Here is a 24,191-nt window from a genome sequence, read left to right as displayed (position 1 = left end):
TTCCTGAGTCAGGTATGTCTGCATGCCTTTATTTGTTATCTATTTAACATTTGCGCCACTTGCACAGATCTTGTGGGTCCCTGGCGTATGATGTATGAAAATAAGCCGCGGTTATACTTTTTTATTCTGCGCTTGCGAAGTCAATTAGCTCTCAGTAAAGACTGAACTACCGCACACAATAAGACTCTCCGCTAGCCTCCAAACTTTCAAGCGTTCCCTGAAAACTCACCTCTTCACCCAAGCCTATCATATTTAGGTACCACATGCATAACCCTCTGAGGCACTTATTTATTATATAGCTTCCCTTCTGGACCTACAACTTGGTGGGACTGCTATGCTATTACTGGTGCCTGTCCTTGTGTTTCCCTCCTATGTCCCTATAGATTGTAAGCTTGCAGCAGGGCCCTCCAACCTCTGTCTGTTGCCACCCAGTTTGGTCTATCATTGTTGTCAACATTTGTAAAACACAATAAAAATCTGCTGTATAAGAAACTAAATAAATGAATAAAAATAAATGACCAAACCGGCTTCCCATACATGGTGCGATCATTGCATGCGTTTTGAACGCCATCAATGCAATGCGATCGGGACCTAGTTCAAAAATACATACTTTTTGAACTGTGTGATGAGATGTGCGCAGATCACATTGCACCCGCAAATCGCAACGTGTATGGGCACCTTTAGAACTTCATGCAATACAGCACAAAGGTTTTGTATTTGTGGTTCCCCTGCAGCATTCCTGATCCATTTCTTATCAAATTGGAATAACCTCCCCATCACCCGGCCGCCTAATTAGTTTGTTCTAATTGCTCTGCGCTGTGGGTTTTAGTTAGAAAAATAACTTGCTAGGAGGCTGGAAGGAGTTAGACCATGAGCGGGATGTAATGAAGTCAGAGTTCGGCAGATTGCAGGATGCCAGCAAAAAACCATCCCGAGTTTGGCTGGCATCCTGCATGTGCACCGAAATCAGACTTCATTACATCCCACCCTATGTGCCCCCGTTCCTGACTGAGCCTCTGTATAACAAGTTTCCATTATTGATTTGTATTTGGGCTTGTTATAAGCTTGTGCGGTCTGCGCCCATACTTTAATTTGTCTTTTTCACCCATAGGGGATTCTGGAGCCTTCCGAATACAATGGGGTATAGATTTGTGATTAGGAGAGCCTGCACTTTAAATCTAAATGCGTGTCACTGGCTCCTACCTATCTATGCCCATGCACAGACCAGTTTTCGAAATGTGCCCGGGAGAGCCGGTCACTCACTCTGTAGCTCCAGAGTTTCCTTTTTTACTTTCACTTTTCCAAGCTATACAACAGGCTGCCAGTCTGCTACGTGGGAGCTGGCGGGTGTGGTATATGGTCCCGATTGTCGGGAAACGGTCCGGCACCCGGAGCTGGCAGGGGGACCCTTTCCTAGCCTTCCGGGTCTGGAGCCTGTGTCCCCGGCTGCAGGGACATCAGTCCCTGGGTGTCTCGCATCCCATAGTTCGCTGCAGAGTTTGAGCCCCGGCAGCCTGCCACCTCCCGCAGCATGGCTGAAGATAGAGGCATGTATAGCCTGGGTCCCCTGCATCTGTCAATACTTGCCCTGCCATTGCCTGATATGTGAATGGATATATCTATGTATGCATATACCATATATACTCGAGTATAAGCCTACTTTTTCAGAACATTTTTTATGCTTAAAAAGCCCCCCTCGGCTTATACTCGAGTGAGGGTCCCACTTGAGTCAATAAGTTTTCCCAGTTTTTTGTTATTAAAATTAGGTGCCTCGGCTTATATTTGGGTCGACTTCTACTTGAGTATATACGGTAATATGGTTTTAGCTATTGGATACAAAGATCAGCCCTTTCATCCTATATGTACATTCAAATGATAGTAATGACTGACAACTCTATTGCAGACCCCAGGAAGCCCTCCGTATTGGGGTATTCCCTCTTAACTACTGTATCCCACAGGGGGAGTGGGTATCCTGGGTTTTGTCAGTTGGCATTGGGTCTGCCACAAGCCATCACTCCATATATCTCTTTAAACAAGGTACAAGGTGCAGCCAAGGGTTTTCTAACTTGTTTATTCTCAAACAACCCTGTTGGTTGTAATCAAGAGTACTGGGTCCTTGGGGTGTGGTCTAACTGTTAGGATGCAGCTTTTGGGAGCTCCTGAGTGGAAGTTATCTTTCTGGCCCAAAATAACACTTGCCGCCTCCTGCCTGAACATCTACCTCCCTCCTAATATTACCGGGGCTCCTGTGGTGCCGGTGAGTGCCGGCTGTCACATCGGGGAATGAGCTGCGGGTTGTGGCTTACCTGCCAGGTGAAGCCGTAGACTCCAGTTGAAGCCTGCACTTGGAAAACGGAGCAAGGCTGGCGTGGAGACCCGCGGACTCATCCGGACTTCTTCAACCTCCTGGGGACCACTGTAGGACCACTACAGGGACTATTTACTTGGATTTGCCCCCACTAGTGACCACTACACCCTGGCCAGAGCTCCTACAAGCGGATGAGAGAGGTACATTGACTCCTGTAACCAGCCTGAGTCTTTCTCCCTGTGCATGCAATTGAGCTCTGATCAATTGTCTCCGCTTAGTGCACCATTCGACCCGTCTTCTACATCTCACCTACAGCCGCCCGATAACGGGAATGATGCCCCACTGCGTTGGGAAGTCATGAAAACCTTTTGGCCCCGTTTAAAGCGGACAAGTCTGTGGAATTTAAATCTGTTCTTCAATAATGCCAAAAAGCAATTGATGAGGTGGGTCAACGTACTGACCACATGGAAAACAAAATGGAGGAAGTGGTCAAATTGCATAACGACCTTATAACTGCATGAAGAACTTCAAGCTGCAGTAACTTCCCTGTTAGAGTAAAGTAAGTGATTTAGAGGACAGGTCAAACACAATAATGTGAAAATGTGTTGCATCCCTGAGTCTGTCTCTAATACGGAATGTCACGGCTCAATTAATTAAACTCCTACCGACGAATCAGATTACAGACTTTCTTCTGGACCGGATTCATCACCTACCCAAAGCCACATGCACTGCAGGATGTACCTAGAGACACTTTTAATGTGTCATCATTATTTCCATATTAAAGAGTCCACCTCACGAGCTGCTCGACCACCTGACCTCACTACCTCTTTTCCAGGACATCTGCAAATCTTTGCAGACCTTTTTATTCTGTCACCAAAGCTCTTCAGAAAGCTGATATTCCTAGAGTACTGGGTCCTAGTACCTATGGCACTATTTTATAGTATCCGAGCCTTTAGCCCTGGCTACACCTGTTCTGCCCCTAACATAGGGGTTTTCAAGTTCAAAGTAATGACAAAGTGGTCCTGGGCACTGTGTTCAGGTCACAGTCTCCTCTGGAGGAGTAAATTGAAATCCTTAAACAATTTATGTTCTCAGTGATGGACTTGGCTTTTGGACTTAGTCTATGGGCAGTTTCTAGTGTCACTATATATTTGACTCCTTCCTCCTTATTTCAGTCTGGAAGATTCATCTTGAGTGACTTTGATTCGACGTATTCTTGTCCTCCTTCCGGTGTTTCCTTTGGCTGTTCCACTGCCTTTGGGGTGTTCTACTTAGTGTTTTGTCATCTGTGGACTTGTAAACTTCATCTATTATCTGAATGATCTACTCATTTAGGTTTTGTTCTAGCGGGAGATTACATGTATGCTTTCTGTTGGCACACCACTTATTCAGTGGGTTGCTGCTTTTCCTGGGTCTTAAGGGTTGCTCAGAGAATTCAGTTCTGAGTGTGTAACTTCATGATAATAAACTCCTGGTGGACAAGATATTTGGTTCATAGAGCCCTGTGGAACAGTTGTCTTCTCGGTTGTCTATTCGACTTCTAGGGGTGGTGGTTTGCCCTTAATTAGGGCCTCACCAATATTGTCTGATATCATTCTGGGTTTTCCCTATGGGATCTCCTTTCCAAATTGACGGATCCCCCCTTCTAATTTCACATACTGGTCTAATATCGCCTCAGTTGAGGATTTTCCTCTGGTGTTTGTTGTACAGCAGCATCAATCTGGGCCAGACAAGGGAAATCTCTAGTCAGCTTTGTGGTCTTACTACTTGGCTTAAGGCGGCTGTATCATTCTTGTTTCTACAGACTGGCATCGCAGGTCTGGGATTGCAGATCTGTCCATTTTGCTCGCGGGCAAAACTGGGATTCTGCCTCTGCTCATATCTGCTTCATCAAGAATTCTTTAGTCCTTGATGACTTCTTGGACCTACGTTTTGACAGGCTGTTCAACAGACAGTAATGAGATGAGGGAAGATTTTGAAGGGCACCACATTAGTCTCCTGTGCACAATGCGAGAGGCCAAGAGTTCGGTTCTCATGACGTAAGAGCGTTTACAGCCTTTAAATCTCAGTTTGGCCGTCCAGTTTTGCAGGATTTTCAGCGCACTCTTGCCCATATGGGAAGCTTTGATACATCCTCATTGTATTCAGAGACTCCAGCGTCCCCTATGGATAAAAGAGAAAACAGGATTTTGGTACCTACTGCTAAATCCCTTGCTCTGAGTCCATAGGGGATGCTGGACACCCACCCTGCGCTGCTCTTTCTGAGGTAGGTAGGTGCCCCTGGTTGCAAGGTGTTATTGCTTTACAGTACAGTTTCTTAACTAGTCTGTGGAGGGGCATAGAGGGGGAGGAGCCAGTCACACACTTTAACATTTAAAGTGCTGGCTCCCCTAATCACCCATCTATACCCCATTGTATTCAGAGACTCCAGCGTCCCCTATGGACTCGGAGAAAGGTTGATTTATTGAAGTACCAAGTCCTGTTATTTGTCAACATTAATTTGGCCTTTGCATTTATTTCAGTGTGTACCCTATCTGATTGCTATGGGGACAGATCCTGAGCCATCCATGCGGAACAAATCAGATCAGCAGCTGGTGGAAATTGACAAGAAATACACTGGATTCATCCATGTGAGTCCCTCACTCCCCCCCTGTATAGTCCTGGACATTACCATTGTTCTATCATTTAGCAGCAGATTAGTAATGTCCTTTGCTGTGTGTTTCAGATGAAAGCAGTGGCCGGCATCAAGATGTCCTACCAGGTGCAACAAGCCATCATTTCTGACACAAAGCGCATCGTGCGTGGCTTCCGGCAGGATGAATCCACCAGCGCCCTCTGCTGCCATCTTTATTCCATGATCCGAACGAATCGCCAGCACAGGCGCGCTTTCCTCATCTCCTTGCTCAACCTGTTTGATGATGCTGCGGTAAGGATAGATAAAGGCTCTGCCTATGACATCCAGGGTTTGCTGCAGTACTCCAAGCTGCTACCCCTCCCTGCATGCAGTAATATATATATATCTTTACTATTTTAAACAGCCTTTAAATTATTAGTCTTAAGTTTATATTGATTAGTAATATACATTCACAACAAAGCGGTCCTAGCTGTAGTCTCTATCTGGCACTATGAGGAATGCAGTAGTCTTCATGTGGATTCATGTGGATTTACCAGCTTGCGTGTGTGTACTTCCCCCTAGTGTCCATTTTGCTAATTACCGTACATACTAGAATGGAAATAAACATCTTCTAGATATTTGGAAAGAATTGCTACGACAATGTGACGATACGATAGAATATTTTTGTCTCGTTTTTTATTTTGTTTTCTTTTTAATAGCTATTCAATTTTACATCAATTGTGAAACTTTTTTTCATTGTGTCTCTTTTAGAAAACAGAAGTAAATATGCTCTTGTACATAGCGGACAATTTAGCCGGGTTTCCATATCAAAGTCAGGAGGAGCCTCTGTTCATTATGCATCATATAGACATTACATTATCAGTTTCCGGTAGCAATCTGTTGCAGTCATTCAGAGAGGTAAGTTTTCTGTCCTAATTACCCCTTTGTGTGTTTCGGGAAGCCTGGCTTGTTCATCGGTCAGGAATTGGCCGCATGAAGCCTTTATCGATCCCATTTCGTTTTATGCCATTATTACTTAACGTTGCAGATGGGGTTGTAAGGACACTGCTGTGGGGTTGGTTGTCGCACTTAAACGGAAGCTTCTATGGGACATTCTATCCGATCCCCCATTGACAGACTGTATAACACTCTGTTCTAGTCAATTATACAAAGCCAAGTAAATCCTTGCTCCTTTTTCAGTCTATGGTGCAAGGCGGGAAGCCCAAGCAAAAAAGCAAGCGGGCGGCTTCTGAAGAAGAAAATAGCAGTGAAAGCGAGGAAGAGGTAGTCAGGCCGAGGAGGTCGCGGAGGCGACCGGCCTCCGATTCTGACTCTGACAACGAAGATGATGTAGAAAACGTCCTGTGCTGCCTGCCCAGCGATGCTGCACCTCTCATAGAGTTTGCAAATGCCTCGCAAGGAATTCTCTTACTTCTGATGTTGAAGCAGCATTTAAAAAACCTCTGTGGCTTCTCAGATAGGTAACTATTGTAGTTTTAAAAAAAAATTTCCTGCTTTTTCTTATTTATTTATTTTATCATTTTGTATACTCTATGGTATTTTTTTTGTACCTTGACGTTCCCTTTTGATTGCTTTAGTTTATATATTCAGACGTAAACAAAAAGTCCTGCTCTCATGCGATGTTCCAGTTTTTATTACAAAAGGTATCTATATAAATTTATATTTTTCTTTCTAGTAAAATTCAAAAATATTCCCCGTCGGAATCAGCAAAAGTATACGACAAGGCCATAAACCGGAAGACGGGGGTCAATTTTCACCCCAAGCAGACTCTGGAGTTTCTCAAGAGGGACATGACCTGTACAAAGATTAATGATGACATCAAAAGAACGATTGCAAAACAATATTTGGATGTAAGTATTCTGTCGCTATACAGCTAGTAAACTGAGGGCTTGTGTATCAGTATACACACTGAGGGCTCTTCACAAACTATATAACCCTCAATGTGCATTCTGGGTTCCATGTCCTCCGAACTGGCAGCATGAGCAATAGGAGATGTTCTGGCAGTGTATCGGATGGTAACGTGTCGTCCTCCCATAGGTGGACACTGCCGATGTCTGGTGTAGTGGAGGGGTTTACTGAAACAGCATGTAGCTGAGCAACCACAGGGAGGTGCGATTTCACATATAGTCTATGTGCAGCAGAGACTGCACCTGTCCTAGGGCTGGTGATTGTGTGACTGGTGAAGCGTACAGACGCTGATGGTGGGCCTTTCACGCTTGGGCATGCTGATATATACAAGGAAAGGACTTTTGTAGCGGCATAGTCAGGCCCACAATATGCTGGCGCATCGGTATACGGTGTTCTGTCCCAGGGTGCGGTGTTCTCAGGACTATATGTACTGCTGTACACTGTTTTACACAATAATTCTAAAGCTGGCTTCTAATGTAGCACTTCTATTTTGTCAGTGTAGACTAGCCACAAGACTGTGTAATCTATACCCCCCAGGAGTTCCTTCCTGTGGGCTCACACTGACTTTGTTTCTTTATTTCTTTTCTAAATCTCTCCAGTTCAAGTTGCTAATGGAACATTTAGACCCGGATGAGGAGGAAGAGGAAGGAGAGGTATCGGCTAGCACAGATGCTCGAAATAAAGCCATTACCAATTTACTTGGAGGTAACAGTCCTAAAAATAATGTGGCCGAGACGGAGGAAGAGGAAAGTGATGGGGAGGAGAAGGCTGGGGGCACGTCAGGGGTAAGTAGCCATGTACTAACTTCTGTGTTGTAGATTAGCGATGATAAAGGAAGCGACTGGCTAAACCGATAGCGTCAATGCAGCCCGTAACTGGTGTCTCTGGTCACTCGGCCGCAGTGTCATAAGCTCCCGCTGCGCTGATTGGCTGGCTATCGGTTTAGTCCACACCTACTACCTTGCGTGTTGATTAAATGTAGACAAGTAATGCTGCTGCATAGGGTCGCACTTGTGCGTCCTCTATAACCAAACACTCTTTGTGCATGTACAACACTAATCATTCACAGTGTGTCACAGTATACCATTGTTGTGTAATAATATTGAGCAGGTTGGAGGGGGGCAGGGTTATTTGCATGTGGGAGAATACATTTATACGGGGATGCCATGCTGCTCTGTTTCCTGAGTGTATGAGTCTTGGTCTTTAAAATGAACCCCCTGCTCTTTCCGCTTTGTCCTTTACACCTCTTGGTCTGTTGCTAGCTTCTTACCTCCTAAGCTCCAAGCTTCCTTGTTCCTCTGCAAACAGCCGCTTGAAAATTCCTATTGTGTTTTTTTTGTTTTGTTTTTTTCCCTTCCCACTACTAATTCCTTTTGTATGCATGGTCAGTTATATATACCTTCAAATTACCTCTTACCTGGGTCTCTGTGATCAGTTCCACACCTTTGTTGTTAGACCAGTAAGACGCCCGGTCGCCTGAGTCCGCACCACTACTCTAACAACAGAGGGTCGTTGTGATTTATACATTTACTTGCCACAGCACTGATCAGAATCCAGATTGGGGACATAATCCCGTGTTGTGTTTTTTTTTGCTTTTTTCTTTATTTTTTTATTTTTTTAATTAGCGTATGGTCTGTGACAGGCTATTCCTTTTCTTTACATGCCTACAACACTATTGGTCTGCCCTAGAACGGGAATAGTCTGTTTCATGCCGCCGCTTAGATTACAGTGTGTTGTGTGATGGCGGTTGGATGATGTATGAGAGATTTGTTTGATACAGTATAAAACGGGTATGGGTCATTAGGTTGACCCATATTATATTGACATGCATTGGGTTAACTACTTGAGGTCGACACGGCTTTGGTTGAAAGGGTTGGAACGTCGACAGAAGCATTAAGTCGATAATGGCAAGGTCGATGTGCGGTTTTCACTTTGTCCCGAATGTCGACATAGACGACATGGCTACCGTCAAAGTGGCACGGCGCGCTCCGGTATGATTTGTTCACTATTTTATTCTCCCTTCGCACCCTATTGGATGGTAGGGCATTAAATAACCTGTGGTAACCTTAGCTGTGTCAACATATTGCATATGTTGACTAAAGCCATGTCGACATTCATTGGTCAACTCAATGCATGTACACCTAATATGGGTCAACTCAATGACCGTATAACCATTAGACCAGGCATGTCCAAACTATGGCCCTCCAGCTGTTGTGAAACTACAAGTCCCATAATGCCTTGCCACAGTGTTGGTATTAGGGAATGCTAAAACTATGGCAAGGCATGCTGGGATGTGTAGTTTCGCAAAAGCTGGAGGGCCACAGTTTGGACATGCCTGCATTAGACCTATGCGCCATCATAGTGCATAGGAATAACGAGCTTAAATCCTCCTATTTTCAATTTTTAAAAGCTTCTTTGAGTTTAACATTGTGTGCTGTAATGATGGGCGGTAATATCGGACAGCACCCCCCAGACGTAAATGCCAAATAGCAACGCACAAGCACAAATGTGATCCCTAATTTCAACGATGACCTGGAAATTTTAAGCAATACAAATAAATAAACCCTGTTGAATCGTGCTTGTTTTGTGAAAGATGAGTTGTGGTTGAGTGGTCCCCTGTGCTGTGGTCTTATATATATTTTTTTTCCCCTTTTTTTTTTAAAGTTAGGATTTTTTCTAATGAAGTAATTTGCTGTGGGGGTAAGAAGCTATTTTGTAGCTAGACTTAACCTTTTATACATCTTTTTTTGTAGAAAAGGTTTAGCGGAAAAGGCAAAAAAAAACGTAGAAATTGAGATATATCCAAAGTAAAAGGTAATTTTAATTTAGATTTCCTCTTCTATTCTGTCCCTATTTCCTTGCTATAATTTTGTAACACTTTGATAGATATTAAAATATAATGCGGTTTGTCGGTGGTACACGTTAAAGACCTGACGCTCCCTAGGCACTGGTGGTTAAAATGCGCCCCACAGACTGATTTGCGTATGTGCTGGCATACTTACCACGGTGCCTGGGGTTTGGAATTCTCTGTTGTTTGTGTCTGTATCTCTGACTTTCCAGTGAAGCTAGTCTCTCTCTCTCCCTCTTCCTTCACCTCACCCCGTGTAGTTAAGAAAATCAAAAAGATTATCAGACTCGTCAGACACAGGAGGGCAGATGAATGAGACCGTTGAAGCCCAGGATGTAATTGCAATTTGTTGCCCAAAGTACAAGGACCGGCCACAGATTGCTAAAGTTATTCAGAAAACCAGCCACGGATATCGCGTTCAGTGGATGGCGGGCTCTTACAGTGGCACTTGGGTTGAAGCTAAACGGCGTGATGGACGAAAGCTTGTGCCTTGGGTCGATACAATTAAGGAGTCGGACATCATTCACAAAAAAATAGCTCTATCGAGCGCAAATAAGCTGACTAATAAAACTGCTCAGACTTTACGATCGCTGTATGCAGCCAAGGACGGGACTTCCAGCTAATAATACATTTGTATATTTGCAGCCAAATTTACAGGAAAAAGAGAACAGTCAAACTTGAAATCTCAGCAAAATTCTGGCAAAAAAAAAAATAAGATAAAAAAAAAATGTAAAAGATCTGTTTTATGAAGCGTAAGAATGGAACTTGGCGGCCTGAAGGAAATGTTTGGAAAACATTGTTGTGGGAGCTTCCTTCGCTGTTGTACAGCAGAAACTTCTCAGTTCATTTTTACTCCCACTGTATTATAGTTTAACAAAAATTTGTTTATATCTTGAAGAATACTTTCTGTTTAAAAAAAAAACAAACAAAAAAAAATTACAAAAATAAACAAGTGAATGTTGAAAATTAGTCTGTTAATGTTCTTAATAAAGTGTTCTTGGAGTTTAACCTAGCAGCGGATGGCTTTCTTTAGCTTAGCCCGGTTTCCAGGGAAGCATCAATTTATTTTTTTGTTTTATTTTCATTTTTTATTTTTACATTTTTTTTTTTTTGTATTTTTTTTTTTCCAGGCTGTAAAATGGCAGAATGTTCTGGACATATATAATTTATTCTGTTGGGGAGGGGAGGGGAAAGCATGCAGTATCTATGACCTATCTGCAGGAGATTATTTTTTCCCTTTTCATTTGGTTTTTACATATTTTTTTTGTTTGTAAATGTAGATTTTGATGTACTAAGTCACCCTGAAATTATACGAGAAGGGATCCCGAGAATACCTGCTGGAGAAAATACTGCAATAAATTTTTTTACTTCTTTGTTACTTGTCTGTTTCCATTTGAATTTCTTAATGTAAAGCTGTTTTAAATCCGATTATATTATTTTGCAGTCTTTTATGTAAAAGTTAAATTTTTTGACACAAGGCATAAAATATTGTTTATACAGTTTGTATAGGCTAAAATAACCGGTATCTTTTTATTTTCATCCCTTTTTAAAGGTTATAGACACGATTTAACTCCCGATTTTATTGTATCTTGAAATATTTAGTGTTAACTATATGATTTAGCACTGTGCCAAACACATTTTCAAGAATGTTTGATATAAAAAGAAACTAGTGTATTCCTTGTATGTTTCAATTTCTTTCCTTTTATTATTTCGCAGAATGATACTGATGAGCAATCTGAGTGGAAAAAAGTTTCTTGTGGTGGGTGATTGTTTGTAGAATTCACAAACAATTGGAACCAGAATGGAACAAAAATGTCTACCTTTTTAAAATTAGGAAATTATATTATTACAGTAACATTCCTCAAATTCTTGAACGTATTGATATTGGTGATCTCCCTCTCTATATGTGTGTGTGTGTGTGTGTGTGTGTGTGTGTGTGTGTGTGTGTGTGCGCGCCTGTGCATTGACTGTTGTCTGCCATCATAGTGCAAGTTGTGTGATGCCACTGGCCTGCTTGTGTACATACATACAGACAGACAGATCATACACAACAGTGGTTTCCTTAAGAAAAACACATCATATTGGGTCAAGTTCCAATTTTTATGCATACATTTATAATGAGCCGTTTGTTACACTTACGCCTACAAGTCATTCCATATCAAATCAACTAAAAAAAAAAAAAAAAAAATTTTTTACTGATCCTACGATTTTTATGAAATTTGGTGTACCAGTAAGAGGGGGGGGGTTTAACATCATGGGTTGAATATTTTTGGAGGTGGAGCCATTTAAAAATAAATGGACGGTACTTGTGAGTTATCCGGGCTCCCGATTTTTTGATTGTATGCCTTAAGTTAAGGCATACAATCAGATGCGATGCGATGTCGCATCGCATCCGACCATCGGATGCGATGACCCGATTTTTCCATAGGAATCAATGTTAAAATGGACTGAGTCCATTTTAACATGGAATTCAATGGGAAAAAGGGGTCCTTTTCATACCCCTACTATCCAAGTGGGCATGGAGTTGGATATAAATCTGTGGCGAGCGTAGCGAGCCACCGAGCCCGAAGCGTGGCGAGCGAAGCGAGCCCCGCGAGGGGACGGTATTCCGTGTCCCCTCGCGGGGCTCGCTACGCTCGCCACGCTTCGGGCTCGGTGGCTCGCTACGCTCGCCACAGGTTTATATCCAACTCCATGCCCACTTGGATAGTAGTGGTATGAAAAGGACCCGATTTTCCCATTGAATTCCATGTTAAAATGGACTCAGTCCATTTTAACATTGATTCCTATGGAAAAATCGGGTCATCGCATCGCATCGCATCCGATGGTCGCATGCGATGCGATGTCCCGATCCGACCCGATTTAAAAATCGGACGCCCGGATAACTCATAAGTACCAAATGAACAAATTAAGCAAATTTACTGCCGCGGGGGTCTTTTTATTTGCCTGTAACTTGAGTCAGAAAGAGATTAAGACAGAGAGATGAAATTGGCGTCATTTTGAAGAGCTTTTCACTTCAATTTTAATTTAGTAAGGTACTACTACTAAAAAAAAAAAGTTTAATAACATTTGACCATTTTTTTAACAGACCAGGTTTTGTTCATGCTTTCCATGAGTTTAGTTTTGAAGTTGCAGACCGTTTCTTTTTCTGTAATGGTGTACACACAGCCTGTTGTAGTCATTGGGTCTACTGTTAGTATATCGGGTGCCGACAGTCGGGATCCTGACAGTCATTTAACCGACGTCGGGATCCCGACTGTCAAAACTCCGACAGACGGTTGCCCGACGGCCACCTACTATTCTCCCTCGTGGGGGTGCACGACCCCCATAGAGGGAGAATAGAATAGGTTGCGAGCCACCGTGCCCGCAGCCCCTTTATGTATATGTCACACAGACCTATTTCATGTGAATTAGGCCACAGAAAATGTCTCGGTTGACTTGCACTTTGTTGACATTGACAAAAGGTTGACACGCCAAAAAGTCAACCTTATTTTTGGGGGGGGGGGGGGGGGGGTTAATTTTGGTGTCAGTGTGGACACCTAAGCACGTGGACTCCCAATTAGTGTAGCACGTACCCGAGCTTTCCTTGCTTTGCTCTTTACAGTTCCCAGAGTCCACGTGGATTTTAAAGTTCAAAAAATTTGGAAAACCCCTTGCAATGTCGACCAATTAACTGTGTACCTAGACATGGTCCACGAGCCATCCGGATACCAGACCAGGTAGAACTTTTCAATGACGAGGTGCTGCGACCGCCCTTCCGTCCGTCCCCGGTGCAAGCCTCTAGTTATTGATGTAGCATACTCAAGTGTTACATTCCCAGACTGGTCAGAACAGAGAGGGTCTAAGTCTAAAGTCCCCATTTCTTACAGCACACAATGTGAGTGGGATTAGTGCGTGTACCACTTAATAATTTGGAATGGTTTTATACACCACACAGCATGAAGGTCACCCACTCGCTGTGCAGACGTGATTGCGTATAGGAAAAATGCTTTAAATGTAAGGCACTTGAAAGGATCATCTAATGAAGGCACAGGTGGATCAAACTGTGGAACTTCCAATGCTAGATTAAGATACCAAGGTGCCAAAAAAGGCTTTATATGTGGGTGCTTTCCTTTAACTGCTTTAAAAATGAAAAAGAAAGTACAAGTACCTCTGATGCCTAATCTGTTCATTAAAACATGTCTTGTTGCACATAGCAACCAATAATTAGGCTAGCATTGCATTCGAGCAATCGCATGTGGTTAAAGTAGTAATAGTAGATAGTATGTGCTGCACATAATATCTATCAACGTGCCCCTGCATCGCGTCGAATGGTCTCTTAAAAATGCATACGATCATTCGGTTTATCGGCCAGAATGATTGCATTATGTTGCAAGATGTATTGTTACACAAGATAATGTGATTTTCCCAAATCCAAGAAAAGATTACATTTTTATTCCTATATTTACTGAAGTACCTCTATTACGGTCCTTATATTTTTTATTTTTACATCTCAATGCTCTCAGTGACTAAGTATTTGGTTTGGGATCTAGAAAGGCTCCCTGGTGCAGAAGATCTGACCTAGGCTATTCCACAAGCAATTACCATGTCTCCTGCATACCATGGGTGGTGTGGCCAAAATGGAAGGGGTTGGGATCATTTGGTCTACAGTCATTAGGTCAACACCGTTTGGTCAACATGGTAAAAGGACGAAAGGTCATTAGTTAGACGTGTCATTTGTTCGACAGTGTCTAGGTCGACATGGGGTTTTGTGCTTCGGGCATGGTGTCTCGCTACGCTCGGCACACTATTTTATTCTCCCACCACGCACTAGTGGATGATAGGGCATGAAATATCGGCTGTCGGCACATGCCGGCTCAAACATTGAAAAACCCCATGTCGGCCTTTTGACTGTCGAACTAGACACTGTCGAACAAATGACCTAGAACCATGTCGACCTAATGGTGTAGACCAAATGACCGCATCCCGATGGAAGCACTAGTGACTTCCCTTGTTTCGCTCGACCTCTTCTGCAGAGTGCATGCAATGAGGTGGCCATGCAGGGAATTTAGGTGTTTGTTCCCTGTGTAACCAGAAGTCTCATGGAATTGATCATAAAACAATTCTGCTGAAGTCTCTGTAATGTGAATGGAATGTAGTCATTATGTGTTTGGTGATGTGTAAGGCCTATTCACTGTGCTGGGACTTGATGTCGACTGAGATGATCCACTATCTTGTCCTCTTTACCTACTACGTGCGGATCTGAGAGCTTTCAAATCCTTTATCCCCTTGTGTAATTGTTAATTCATCTGCTCCAGGTTTCTGCTCCTTGTTATGATTTGTGAAAACAGCCACTGTCTTGTCTCAGCGCATTGTGAAATGCTTGTGTCATGAGGGCTGAAAATGATGATTCCATGGCATTCCAACCTCGGGGAACACTTGTTTCTTGTTCTCTCTTCACTCGCCCTTGATTGCTAATGAATGAAGGTGAGAGCCCGACGTTCTGATTCTGCGAGGGAGTTGATTTTGTGAGTTTAGTGACCCATTGATTTATGTCCGACTGAGATCTCATGTGCCACCATGCACAAGGGAATACCTGTTGTAGATGTGACTGTGAGAAATCTCCTAATGGAATTACCTGGTGGTTTAGGAATTGTTGAGAACACACTTTTACCTTTATGGATTATCTGTTACTGTTTAAAGTTCAGGGCTTGGACCGTTCGATTACAAGTATGTGTTCTGGATTTCCTGTTAATTGGTTTTTGTCCAGGTAAGCACATATCATGACTTATTCTTGTTTCCAGAGAGTGACTATAATAGTTACCAGCACCTTGAGGAACATATTGGGGATCAGCCTGAATGGGAGACACTTGCAATGAAACTGGTGTCGAAAAATCGGAGGAATAAAACGTGTACATGAGTTTTCGCTTGCATTTAAATGGATTGCACTGGGAATGTTCTGAACGAGACCATTTGGATTGAGCACTGTTCTTCTAGGAAGATGTCGCGAGAAATACGTACTCTGCATTGTTTCAGGACATTTTCCCCAGAACAACCTGTCTGCCCCATGGGATATGAAACTGTTGTTAATGGCTTTACAACTTCCATCCAACTTTCTTACATGGAAGGCCGTCTCAACTGGAGAGTTACATGAGCTAGGGGTTCTGTCTTACACAGCTGCTATTTATTTATTTATCTGTATGTATGGGCTGTGCTATGGACAAAGATCTCCACTCCGGATTAAGAACAATGTGATCTTTTGTGGGCTGTTATTTATTTCAGGCGAGAATATTCTGTTGCACTTAACCTTTTGGGAGCAAACTATAATAAAATGAGACTGTGCATTAGGGGACCTAGCATAAAGCTTACAGTCCATAGGATAACAGGAGTGGAATACAAAGGAAAATGCTTCATATTGCAATGGTAAATGTGCTTGGTCAGCTATATGATCCAGTCACAGCAATCCATGGTGGTCATGGATTTTTATGGAGTGTAGAAAGACAAGGAGACCTCTAAAGTGTAGTGATAATTGGGTAGAATAGGCTAGGTGGAGATAATGGGTGTTTCAGGAATTTGTTAAACTTGCTTTAAGTGTTACGTTTTTAGGAACATTTCGCTTCAATCAAGGGGAGTCCCGGTTCGCCGTCCCAAAGGGTCCGGTCGGTGGTGGCAGCAGCGTGCTGCCACCACCGACCGGACCCTTTGGGACGGCGAACCAGGACTCCCCTTGATTGTGATGTGGCGGTATCTGCCTGCACCAATGCTTCCATGACCCAGATGGGTGATACGCTTTTTAACTATTTGTCTATGTGAGTGTATTGAATAAATTGTATTTGCTTTTATCTACAAACGGGACTTGCACCCTATCTATTTCTAGCAAGTCCCCTTTACAATTAAAGGAGAAGATAAAACAGTTGTGGAAGATTTCTGCAATGTGATATGCACATTAACCCCTATCGTTTGTGAGTGAAACATAATAATAAAATTCCGCTTAACATCGCACAGTGTTGCCCTATGTTTGTGTTTGGGCTTTTTTCAGATAGCTCCTAAACAAATAACTTTATGGTATATGTAAAATCTTATATCGTGCCCGAGGGAGCTGGGCATGTGTTGTACTGCTCTCGGGGCAATGTTATTAGGAAAATTTTCTCATGAGGACAAACAGGCAGCCGGCTGTCACTGCCTGTCTACTGTGGGGGGAGCTGCCGGTGGGACCGGCCATCGCTTCAAAGTACTGCACCCGGGTCCCGGCTGATGGAACCGGCGTTCCTGGGGAGTGCTACCGCACAAGCAGGTGACTGGCGGTATTTCACGAGCTTCACCGCCGACTAACCAGCATCGGCAGCGGTAAGTATTGCCTGACATCCCCAGTTAGTGAAGATGCCTGGGGACGGCGGTGGTAGCGGGACTTCAGTTTAAAATTAGCACCCTTTTCACGGAGGGGCGAGGCTTATCGCGTCCTGCAGCCCAGTGTTTTCCCATGCGGCTCTGCTCTCACAGGACCTGTTAGAACCATTTTAGAGGCACCGGAGCTCCATCTTCCTCTGACAAGGGGCAGTCCCACTACAGCTCTAACGGTCTGTGAGTAACACAGTGGGGTTAGAGCCGGTGAGACCGGTTGGGCTGTGTAAATTAGGGCATCAGCGCTGCTAGTACATAGGGGCCAGGCCAGTCCTCTTCTCCTTTTGCGGTCTCCCCTATCGGTTATATTTCAACTCTCCCTCTGTTACTGTGTTTTTGAATTATGGCGGGAGGTAACCTCAAGAGGGTAGTATGTAAGGTTTGTAATTCCAAATTTTCCCCTGTTGCGGATGGAGTTCTGCAATGTGATAAATGTACAGCTCCTCCTCCCTCTTCCCAGCCCCAGGGGGACAACCCGGCGTGGGCCTCACAGCTCACGGACATTATGTCCAGGTTGTCATCTGAGCTCTCTGCCTCCCAAAAGGACAGAGAAGCTGCTAGGACTCAGTCTAATTTGGCGGCTGCGGTAGAGGGTTTAACTAAGGACTTGGTCCCTCATACCGCTGACCCTCGGCCTCAAGCATCTGGGGCTCAGCAGATGCAGCCTCAGGTAGCGAAGAGGCAATTTTCACATGTGGAGGAATCTGGTACGGATTTGGACGACATGCCAGATGTGGAAGAAGGCAAATGTTTTCTTCCAGAGGCAGAGGACACCCATAAGATGTCTCCTCCTCGGTACCGGTTACAGAGGGTCTAGAGGATCTAATTGCACTGGTTAAGATTGCAGCTGATCAGGAGGTATCAGAGACTCCAGTTAAGCCGTCCTTGTTTGGTAAGAGACCTAGACAGTCTCCCATGTTTACATCTTCAGAGGTGTTGGACGAATTTGTAACGCAGGCCTGGAGCCGTCCGGATAAGGAATTCCAGGTGCCGCGTAAATTTTACTTGTCTTACCCTCTTCCAACGGAAGATAGAAAGGGAGTAGAGACTCCCCCTTCTGTGGACTCGTCGGTCACCCGCTTGTCAAAGAAGACTGTGTTACCAGTCCCAGGAGCCACCTTCTTGAAGGATGCATCGGACTGTAAGTTAGAACTTACTTTAAAGTCCATTTTTACTGCCGCACTCCAATGGGGTACTCCAATGCTCAGCTCAGGTGGGGTGTTGGGTTAACAAGGCTATGGGTGTCTCGGCATCCGAGATTGTGGAAAACCTTAAGGATAACTCAGATCCTCTGCGGGCTGAGCACATCCAATAGACATCTATCTGTAAGATGTCCGCCCATATTTCAGCCTTGTCTATTTCGGCTCGTAGGGCCTTGTGGCTTAGGCAATGGCAGGCTGATGCGGAGTCCACGCGTGCGGTCGAGGCCTTGCCTTTTTTGGGAGGTGTTCTTTCCGGGGCCGAGTTAAATAAGTGGATTTCGCAGGCTACAGGAGGCAAGTCTGCTTTTCTCCCTACAGCAGCTCCTCCAGCCCCCCATGAGTCCTTTCAAGGGCCTTAATTTCATTCCTTACGCCCTCAAAACAAGTTTCGTGGGCATCCCAGAGGTGGTTTTGCCTCCCATAGAGGAACTTGGGGCAGAGGCACTATTGCTGCCCAGCCAGAGCCTAAATCCGCCACCAAGCAAGCATTACTATCCTCCATCTCAGGAGAATCACAAGGTCGGGGCGGGACTTCGACACTTCAGACGTGTGGCTTCTTTCTTATGCAAACGCTTGGGTGAGGGATCTGGTATCTTTGGGACACAGGATAAGATTCCAGCTTCCACTTCCTCAAAGGTTCTTCAAAACAGGTTTGCGTTTCTCCAGAAAGACTCATCTTCTCAAGGAGGCGGTGGCCAGGCTTCAGCCAATGCAGGTAATTACCCCTGTGCCCGCGGAAGAGCAAACTCAGGGGTTTTACTCCAACCTGTTTTTGGTCACGAAACCGGATGGTTCGGCGCGATTTATCCTCAACCCCTGAACCCTTGCCTTCAGCCTCTCAAGTTCGAGATGGAATCGATTCAATCCCTCATAGCAGGTTTGAGTCAGGGGGAGTTCTTGCTATCAATGGATATCGAGGATGCCTACCTACACTTACCCATTTGCTCCTCTCACCAGAAGTTTCTTCGATTTGCAGTTCTGGACAGTCACTGGCAGTTCCAGGCGCTTCCCTTCGGCCTCTCTTCAGTACCACAGGTGTTTACCAAGGTAATGGCCGTGAGGATGGAGATTTTACGGTCCAAAGGTGTGACGGTCATCCCGTACCTGGACGACCTCCTGCTAAAGGCTTTTTCTCGGGAGGAGCTTCTCAGCAACATTGCTCTGACTAGGAAGTTCTCGTCGAACACGAATGGATCCTTAATTACAAGAAATCCCAACTACATCCGTCTCAGACGCTGCAGTTCCTGGGATTGATCTTAGACACGGTCCAATTCATGGTTTTTCTACCAGAGGAAGAAGGGTGATCTTATCTCCTCGGGCCAGACACTACCTGGCCTGGTGGCTCAACTCAGCCAATCTCAGAGAGGGCAGGAGGTTTGCAATCTGGGACTGGGTCCTTCTCACAACCGACGCCAGTCTTCGGGGGTGGGGAGCAGTCACCCAGGTGGGGAGGAGTTGGACACACTAATTTCCATAGAGTCTCCTCTGGTCGCCCGTCTATCCCCACTGTCTACGCTCCAGTGACACCTGTGGACTCGGAGAAAGGGATTTACGGTGAGTACAAAATCCCAGTTTTTTGCAGGGGCATACCTTCTAATCCTCCGAAACACACCATTTGAATGTTGTAAGCCAGTGATTCCTACCTGGACCCTGTAATGAGGAAAACCATTAACTTTGTTCTTGGCCATGTTGAATGGCTGACATCACAATAAATGTAATTTATTTTTTGGCTTTTCAATGGTTGACATCCCAGTAGAACAGATGTTCCCAAACTTGGTCCTCAAGGCACCCCAACATCACAGGTTTTAAAGATCCATGGCTTAGCACAGATGGATAAAATCAAAATAACTGGGGTACTAATTAAGTCACCTGAGGCTAAGCATGTATATACTTAGAACCTGGACCTTTAAGATGCCTTGAGGACAGTCTGGGATCCTCTGCAATGGACGGTATTTCTGATCACATTGAACTTGGTGAATTCAGAATGGTCCCTGTGTCAATTAAGTTTTCAGTCTAAATGCCCTAAACTAACTTAACTCGTAGTATGTTTTTGGAGTGTGGGAGGATTTTTAAAATGTCAATGAGTAATGAACACACTTGTGCACCTGCTAAGTGACCTATAAACCACAAACTGTTTGGGGGTTCTGTGGAACACATTTGAGAATGATTGGGTTAAAGCAAAGTCCACCTGGCCTGTCTGAATCCTATCTTGCACCTTCTTGTACTTCTACTAGAGATGGGTGGTTCGCGAACGAACCGGATCTTTTGAACGGATCCCATGCAATGGCGAATGAGCCGTCGATCCCAAAAAAGGTGACCCGTTTCAGTTTACAATGCATTTTCCTGATCTCAGTGCTGCCACCTGTGGCAGCTGAGATGTACTACCTCTGTAGACTGAGTACAGTGCTGTGACTACAAGTGATAGAAAGATTAGCTGCTGCTGCTGCCAGGGATGGTCATCGGTGCAGACGCCATCGATGGTGATTCTGCACCCAGCCATCGATCAGTGTTTTTACTCGGTCATGTATATTCTCCCTTTTCTTAAAAGCGAGTCGAGGGCCCATCCAAAAGATACGTATCTTTTCACCGAGAGATCCGGCGGGTCCCGGCTCAGCTTAATGATCCGTTTTGTCCATCACTAACTTCAACCACTAAAGCCACTGTGAGACGTGTTTGCCGTCTTTCAGATGAGTATGTGTCCAACTCCTGCTGCTGCAATTATATATCACCCTCCACCGCGATAACAGTGACAGCAGTGTGCGGGGAGGGGGGGGGAACAGCAAAGGGGAAGCTTGCTCCCGTAATATGCGGAGCGGAGAAGGGTGGCGGTGGGAGCCCAAGCATCTGTTTCCTGCAGGGGAATATACAGTGAAGGGAGGCAGTATGTGGTACATTCAGAGAAGGGTGGGCAGGCTGGGGGACATAGCGAATAGGGGCAGAGAGGGGGGCAATACACTGAATGGGGTACATACAGCGAAGGAGGGGCAGTTTATGGGAATGTACAGTGAATGAGGGCATGCTGGGGGACATACAGTGAAGGAGGGGCACACTGGGGGACATACAGTGAAGGAGAGGCACATACAGTGAATGGGGGCAGAGTGGGGGACATACAGTGAATGGGGGCAAAGTGGGGGACATACAGTGAATGGGGGCAGGCGGGGGGAATATACAGTGAAGGGGCACGCTGGGGGACAATTCTGATGTGAATAATGGTTCAAAGAATGTCAGGCTGAATGGTCGGCCCACACACATTTTCACGTCACCATATCTGGCCCTCTGCAAAAAATTTGGACACCCCTGATCTACAGTATCCATTACAAAATCTCTAAATTCACTCCAATTGACACAAATGTCTATAAATCTGTTGTCTATAAGAATTGGTGGCCTGCTTATGTGATGGACAATATGAAGACAAATTAAGTGACCTTTCTTCAACCAGCTGGACCTTAACCATCGTTCTTCTATCCAAGGAAACCTGATGTACTATAGATACTTCTAATAGATGTCTTATGCAAAGTCCCCCCTATAACTCCAACTGAAAATATTTATGTCCTGTCTTCTGATGACACTTTAACCACTGAGGCATTGTCACACTATCTTTAGCTAACATTGCTGAAGGACTACTACAATGTCTGGTATTTCCATTCAACTTGATTTATATAATTAAATTAATGAAGCCATGAAATATATTTTACTTATTACTACACCCATTTTTTTTTTTTTTTTTAAATAAACTACTTTGCTCTAAAATTATTTATTTATAACTCTGAACCCATTATCCTCCCACCTTTCAATTTTTACAAATATTTAACATTAGTACAAACTATGTCCTGAATTTTTTTTTTACTTGTTTGTTGATGCACTTTTTGAGATAATCCTGATCAAAAATTTGAATTTGAAAGTTTTGTGTTGTATGTCATAGGAAAGGGCATACAAACAGCAAAATGGCCCCACTTCCATCTTAATTAGGAGAGCTGCTTTGGCGATTTGAAATAATGCTGGTTGTGCTTTTGATTGATTTTTTTAAAATGTAACTTTTGGAAGTGGCATGAGATATTTAAGTAAAATTTTGTATAATATTTTCTTGGCTGGTAAGGTAAATGTGTGTTGATTGGACGCAGAATTTTTGGATTCAAATATATTCAATTAATTCTCCATTGACAAACCTGGAAGCCTGTGTATTTCATGCTACTTTGCAGTGACTGCTACCTGCATAGTTTTAGTCGTGTTTCTGCTAGGTTTATAAGTACTGGGTTATGTGATACGTTTAACAAACCATTGGTATCTGGATGGCTGATCGACAATGTCTAGGTTGACATCATGTGGTCAAAAGGTAGGCATTGCTAGCACACATGAAAAGGTCAACATGAGTTTTTGTTTTTTTACTTTTTCCTTTCAGCCTATGGTGGATCCTGGGACTATGTGTATGATGGGTTCTGGAATGAATCTGGCACCAAGGAGTTAACTTGAAGTGCAGCCCATGGCTCCTCATGGGTACCTTTTTAAGGAGAGGGCTTTATTTCTTAATTTTTACTTCTTTTTTTTCACCATTTTAGAATAATCAGCGCTGTGCTTCGACAGCTCCAACACCCTTGCCTGGTGGACCTTTCAACTGCAATCATAGTCCTTTGGGTCTTCACTTTGGAGAGCCACAGCAGTAGGTAATCACGGCTCACACTGCTGGTGGCAGAGGGCGGCCCGGTAATGGGGCCCAGTTGTCTCTGAGCTAACCGCTAGAGCAATCGGACGTTTTTGGTATGCTATAAACAGCCATTATAACGGCGGCCCTGGAGACCCCAGTAGGGGGTGGCACCGAGCTCTGTTTCCCCACTTCAAGACCATAATTTTCAGTTTCAGGCTCTTCGGGTCGGTTTGTCAACTGCACATCACGTCTTCACCATCAGGCATGTTCTCCTTTTGCTGGCCCAGTCTCTGGAGGTTCTCCAAGACCTACTGGACAAAATCCATCACTTCTCTTTCCACGAACATGCTGCAAACCAGGAGACTTCCTGCCAGAAGAGAAGAGGCCAGATCTTTGCCATACTGTTCAATCTTTTCTCAAACATTGCAGTCTCTGTTCATCTCTGCATGCGGGTGTTGGGGGAAAACTGGTCTTTATCGTAGTGGTGGAGTTTGGGCAGTTTAATTTACGACCGCTGCAACTGGAGATGCTTTGCTGGAGGAACCGATCGCACCTCCATCTGAAATCGGACAATCACCTTGTCCCAGTGGGCCCCGCATACCCTCTTGTGGTAGCTCAAGCCATCCCACTTGAGCATGGGCCACTCAGTTGCCAGACCCAATTGGAGTCTGTTAACAACAGATGCCAGCCTTTGCTGTGGTGATGGTCAAGTCCTTTTATGGTAGCTGGACAGTTCTCGAATCATGTCTGTCTGTAAACGTTCTCAAACTGCGGGCAATCTTCTGCCAGAATGGAATGATGCCCCATAGCCACCCGGTAAGAGTTCACATGGACAACACAACAGTTATCGCATACATCAGCCACCAGGATGGCACAAGGAGCTGAGACACTGTAAGAGAGGTCTTTGTGATTCTCAAATGGGCAGAACAGTTTCTGACATCCCTGTCTGCAACCTACATCCCAGGAGTCTTGAACTCAGAAGCAGACTTCCTAACTCGACTGGATATACATGCGAGGGGCGTGGTCTCTCCCCCAGTTTGTCTTTCCCCTTCTGGTCGATCGCTGAGTTAGATCCCAGATCGACCTGATGGCCTCCAAACACAACCACAAGTTTCCCCTGTATGGAGTAAGGATGTGGGATCCATCTGCATGTTTTGTAGATGACAGCCCCTTGGTTGTTTCAGCGGGTGTACTTCGCAGGTTGAAATGGGAGCAGGTACTTGCAGTCTTCATTGATGTGCCTGGTTCATGGATCTCATCAGGTTGTC

At 44.4% G+C, this 24,191-nt stretch overlaps 1 protein-coding gene across 3 annotated transcripts in view; it reads left to right on the top strand.

Annotated features, from left to right (window-relative positions):
- Positions 1 to 11,077, top strand: part of NIPBL (NIPBL cohesin loading factor) — a 110,589-nt gene extending 99,512 nt beyond the window's left edge. For 2 of the 3 annotated variants that reach the window (XM_083154677.1, XM_083154668.1), the window contains exons 41-47: positions 4,831 to 4,938; positions 5,034 to 5,234; positions 5,694 to 5,840; positions 6,123 to 6,403; positions 6,619 to 6,793; positions 7,451 to 7,636; positions 9,960 to 11,077. In XM_083154677.1, coding sequence (XP_083010803.1) covers positions 4,831 to 4,938; positions 5,034 to 5,234; positions 5,694 to 5,840; positions 6,123 to 6,403; positions 6,619 to 6,793; positions 7,451 to 7,636; positions 9,960 to 10,322 — 1,461 coding nt within the window. In that variant the 3' untranslated portion in view covers positions 10,323 to 11,077. Of the gene's footprint in view, positions 1 to 4,830; positions 4,939 to 5,033; positions 5,235 to 5,693; positions 5,841 to 6,122; positions 6,404 to 6,618; positions 6,794 to 7,450; positions 7,637 to 9,604; positions 9,666 to 9,959 lie in introns of all 3 variants that reach the window. The other variant, XM_083154686.1, reaches the window with a different exon arrangement.
- Positions 11,078 to 24,191: the final 13,114 nt, after the last annotated feature.

Source organism: Crinia signifera, chromosome 1, assembly GCF_055691185.1.
Source record: "Crinia signifera chromosome 1, ASM5569118v1, whole genome shotgun sequence".
In the NCBI taxonomy this organism is placed as follows: Eukaryota; Metazoa; Chordata; class Amphibia; order Anura; family Myobatrachidae; genus Crinia; species Crinia signifera.
Note: the sequence above shows the minus strand (reverse complement) of the source record. Positions and strands in the feature narration are given on the sequence as shown.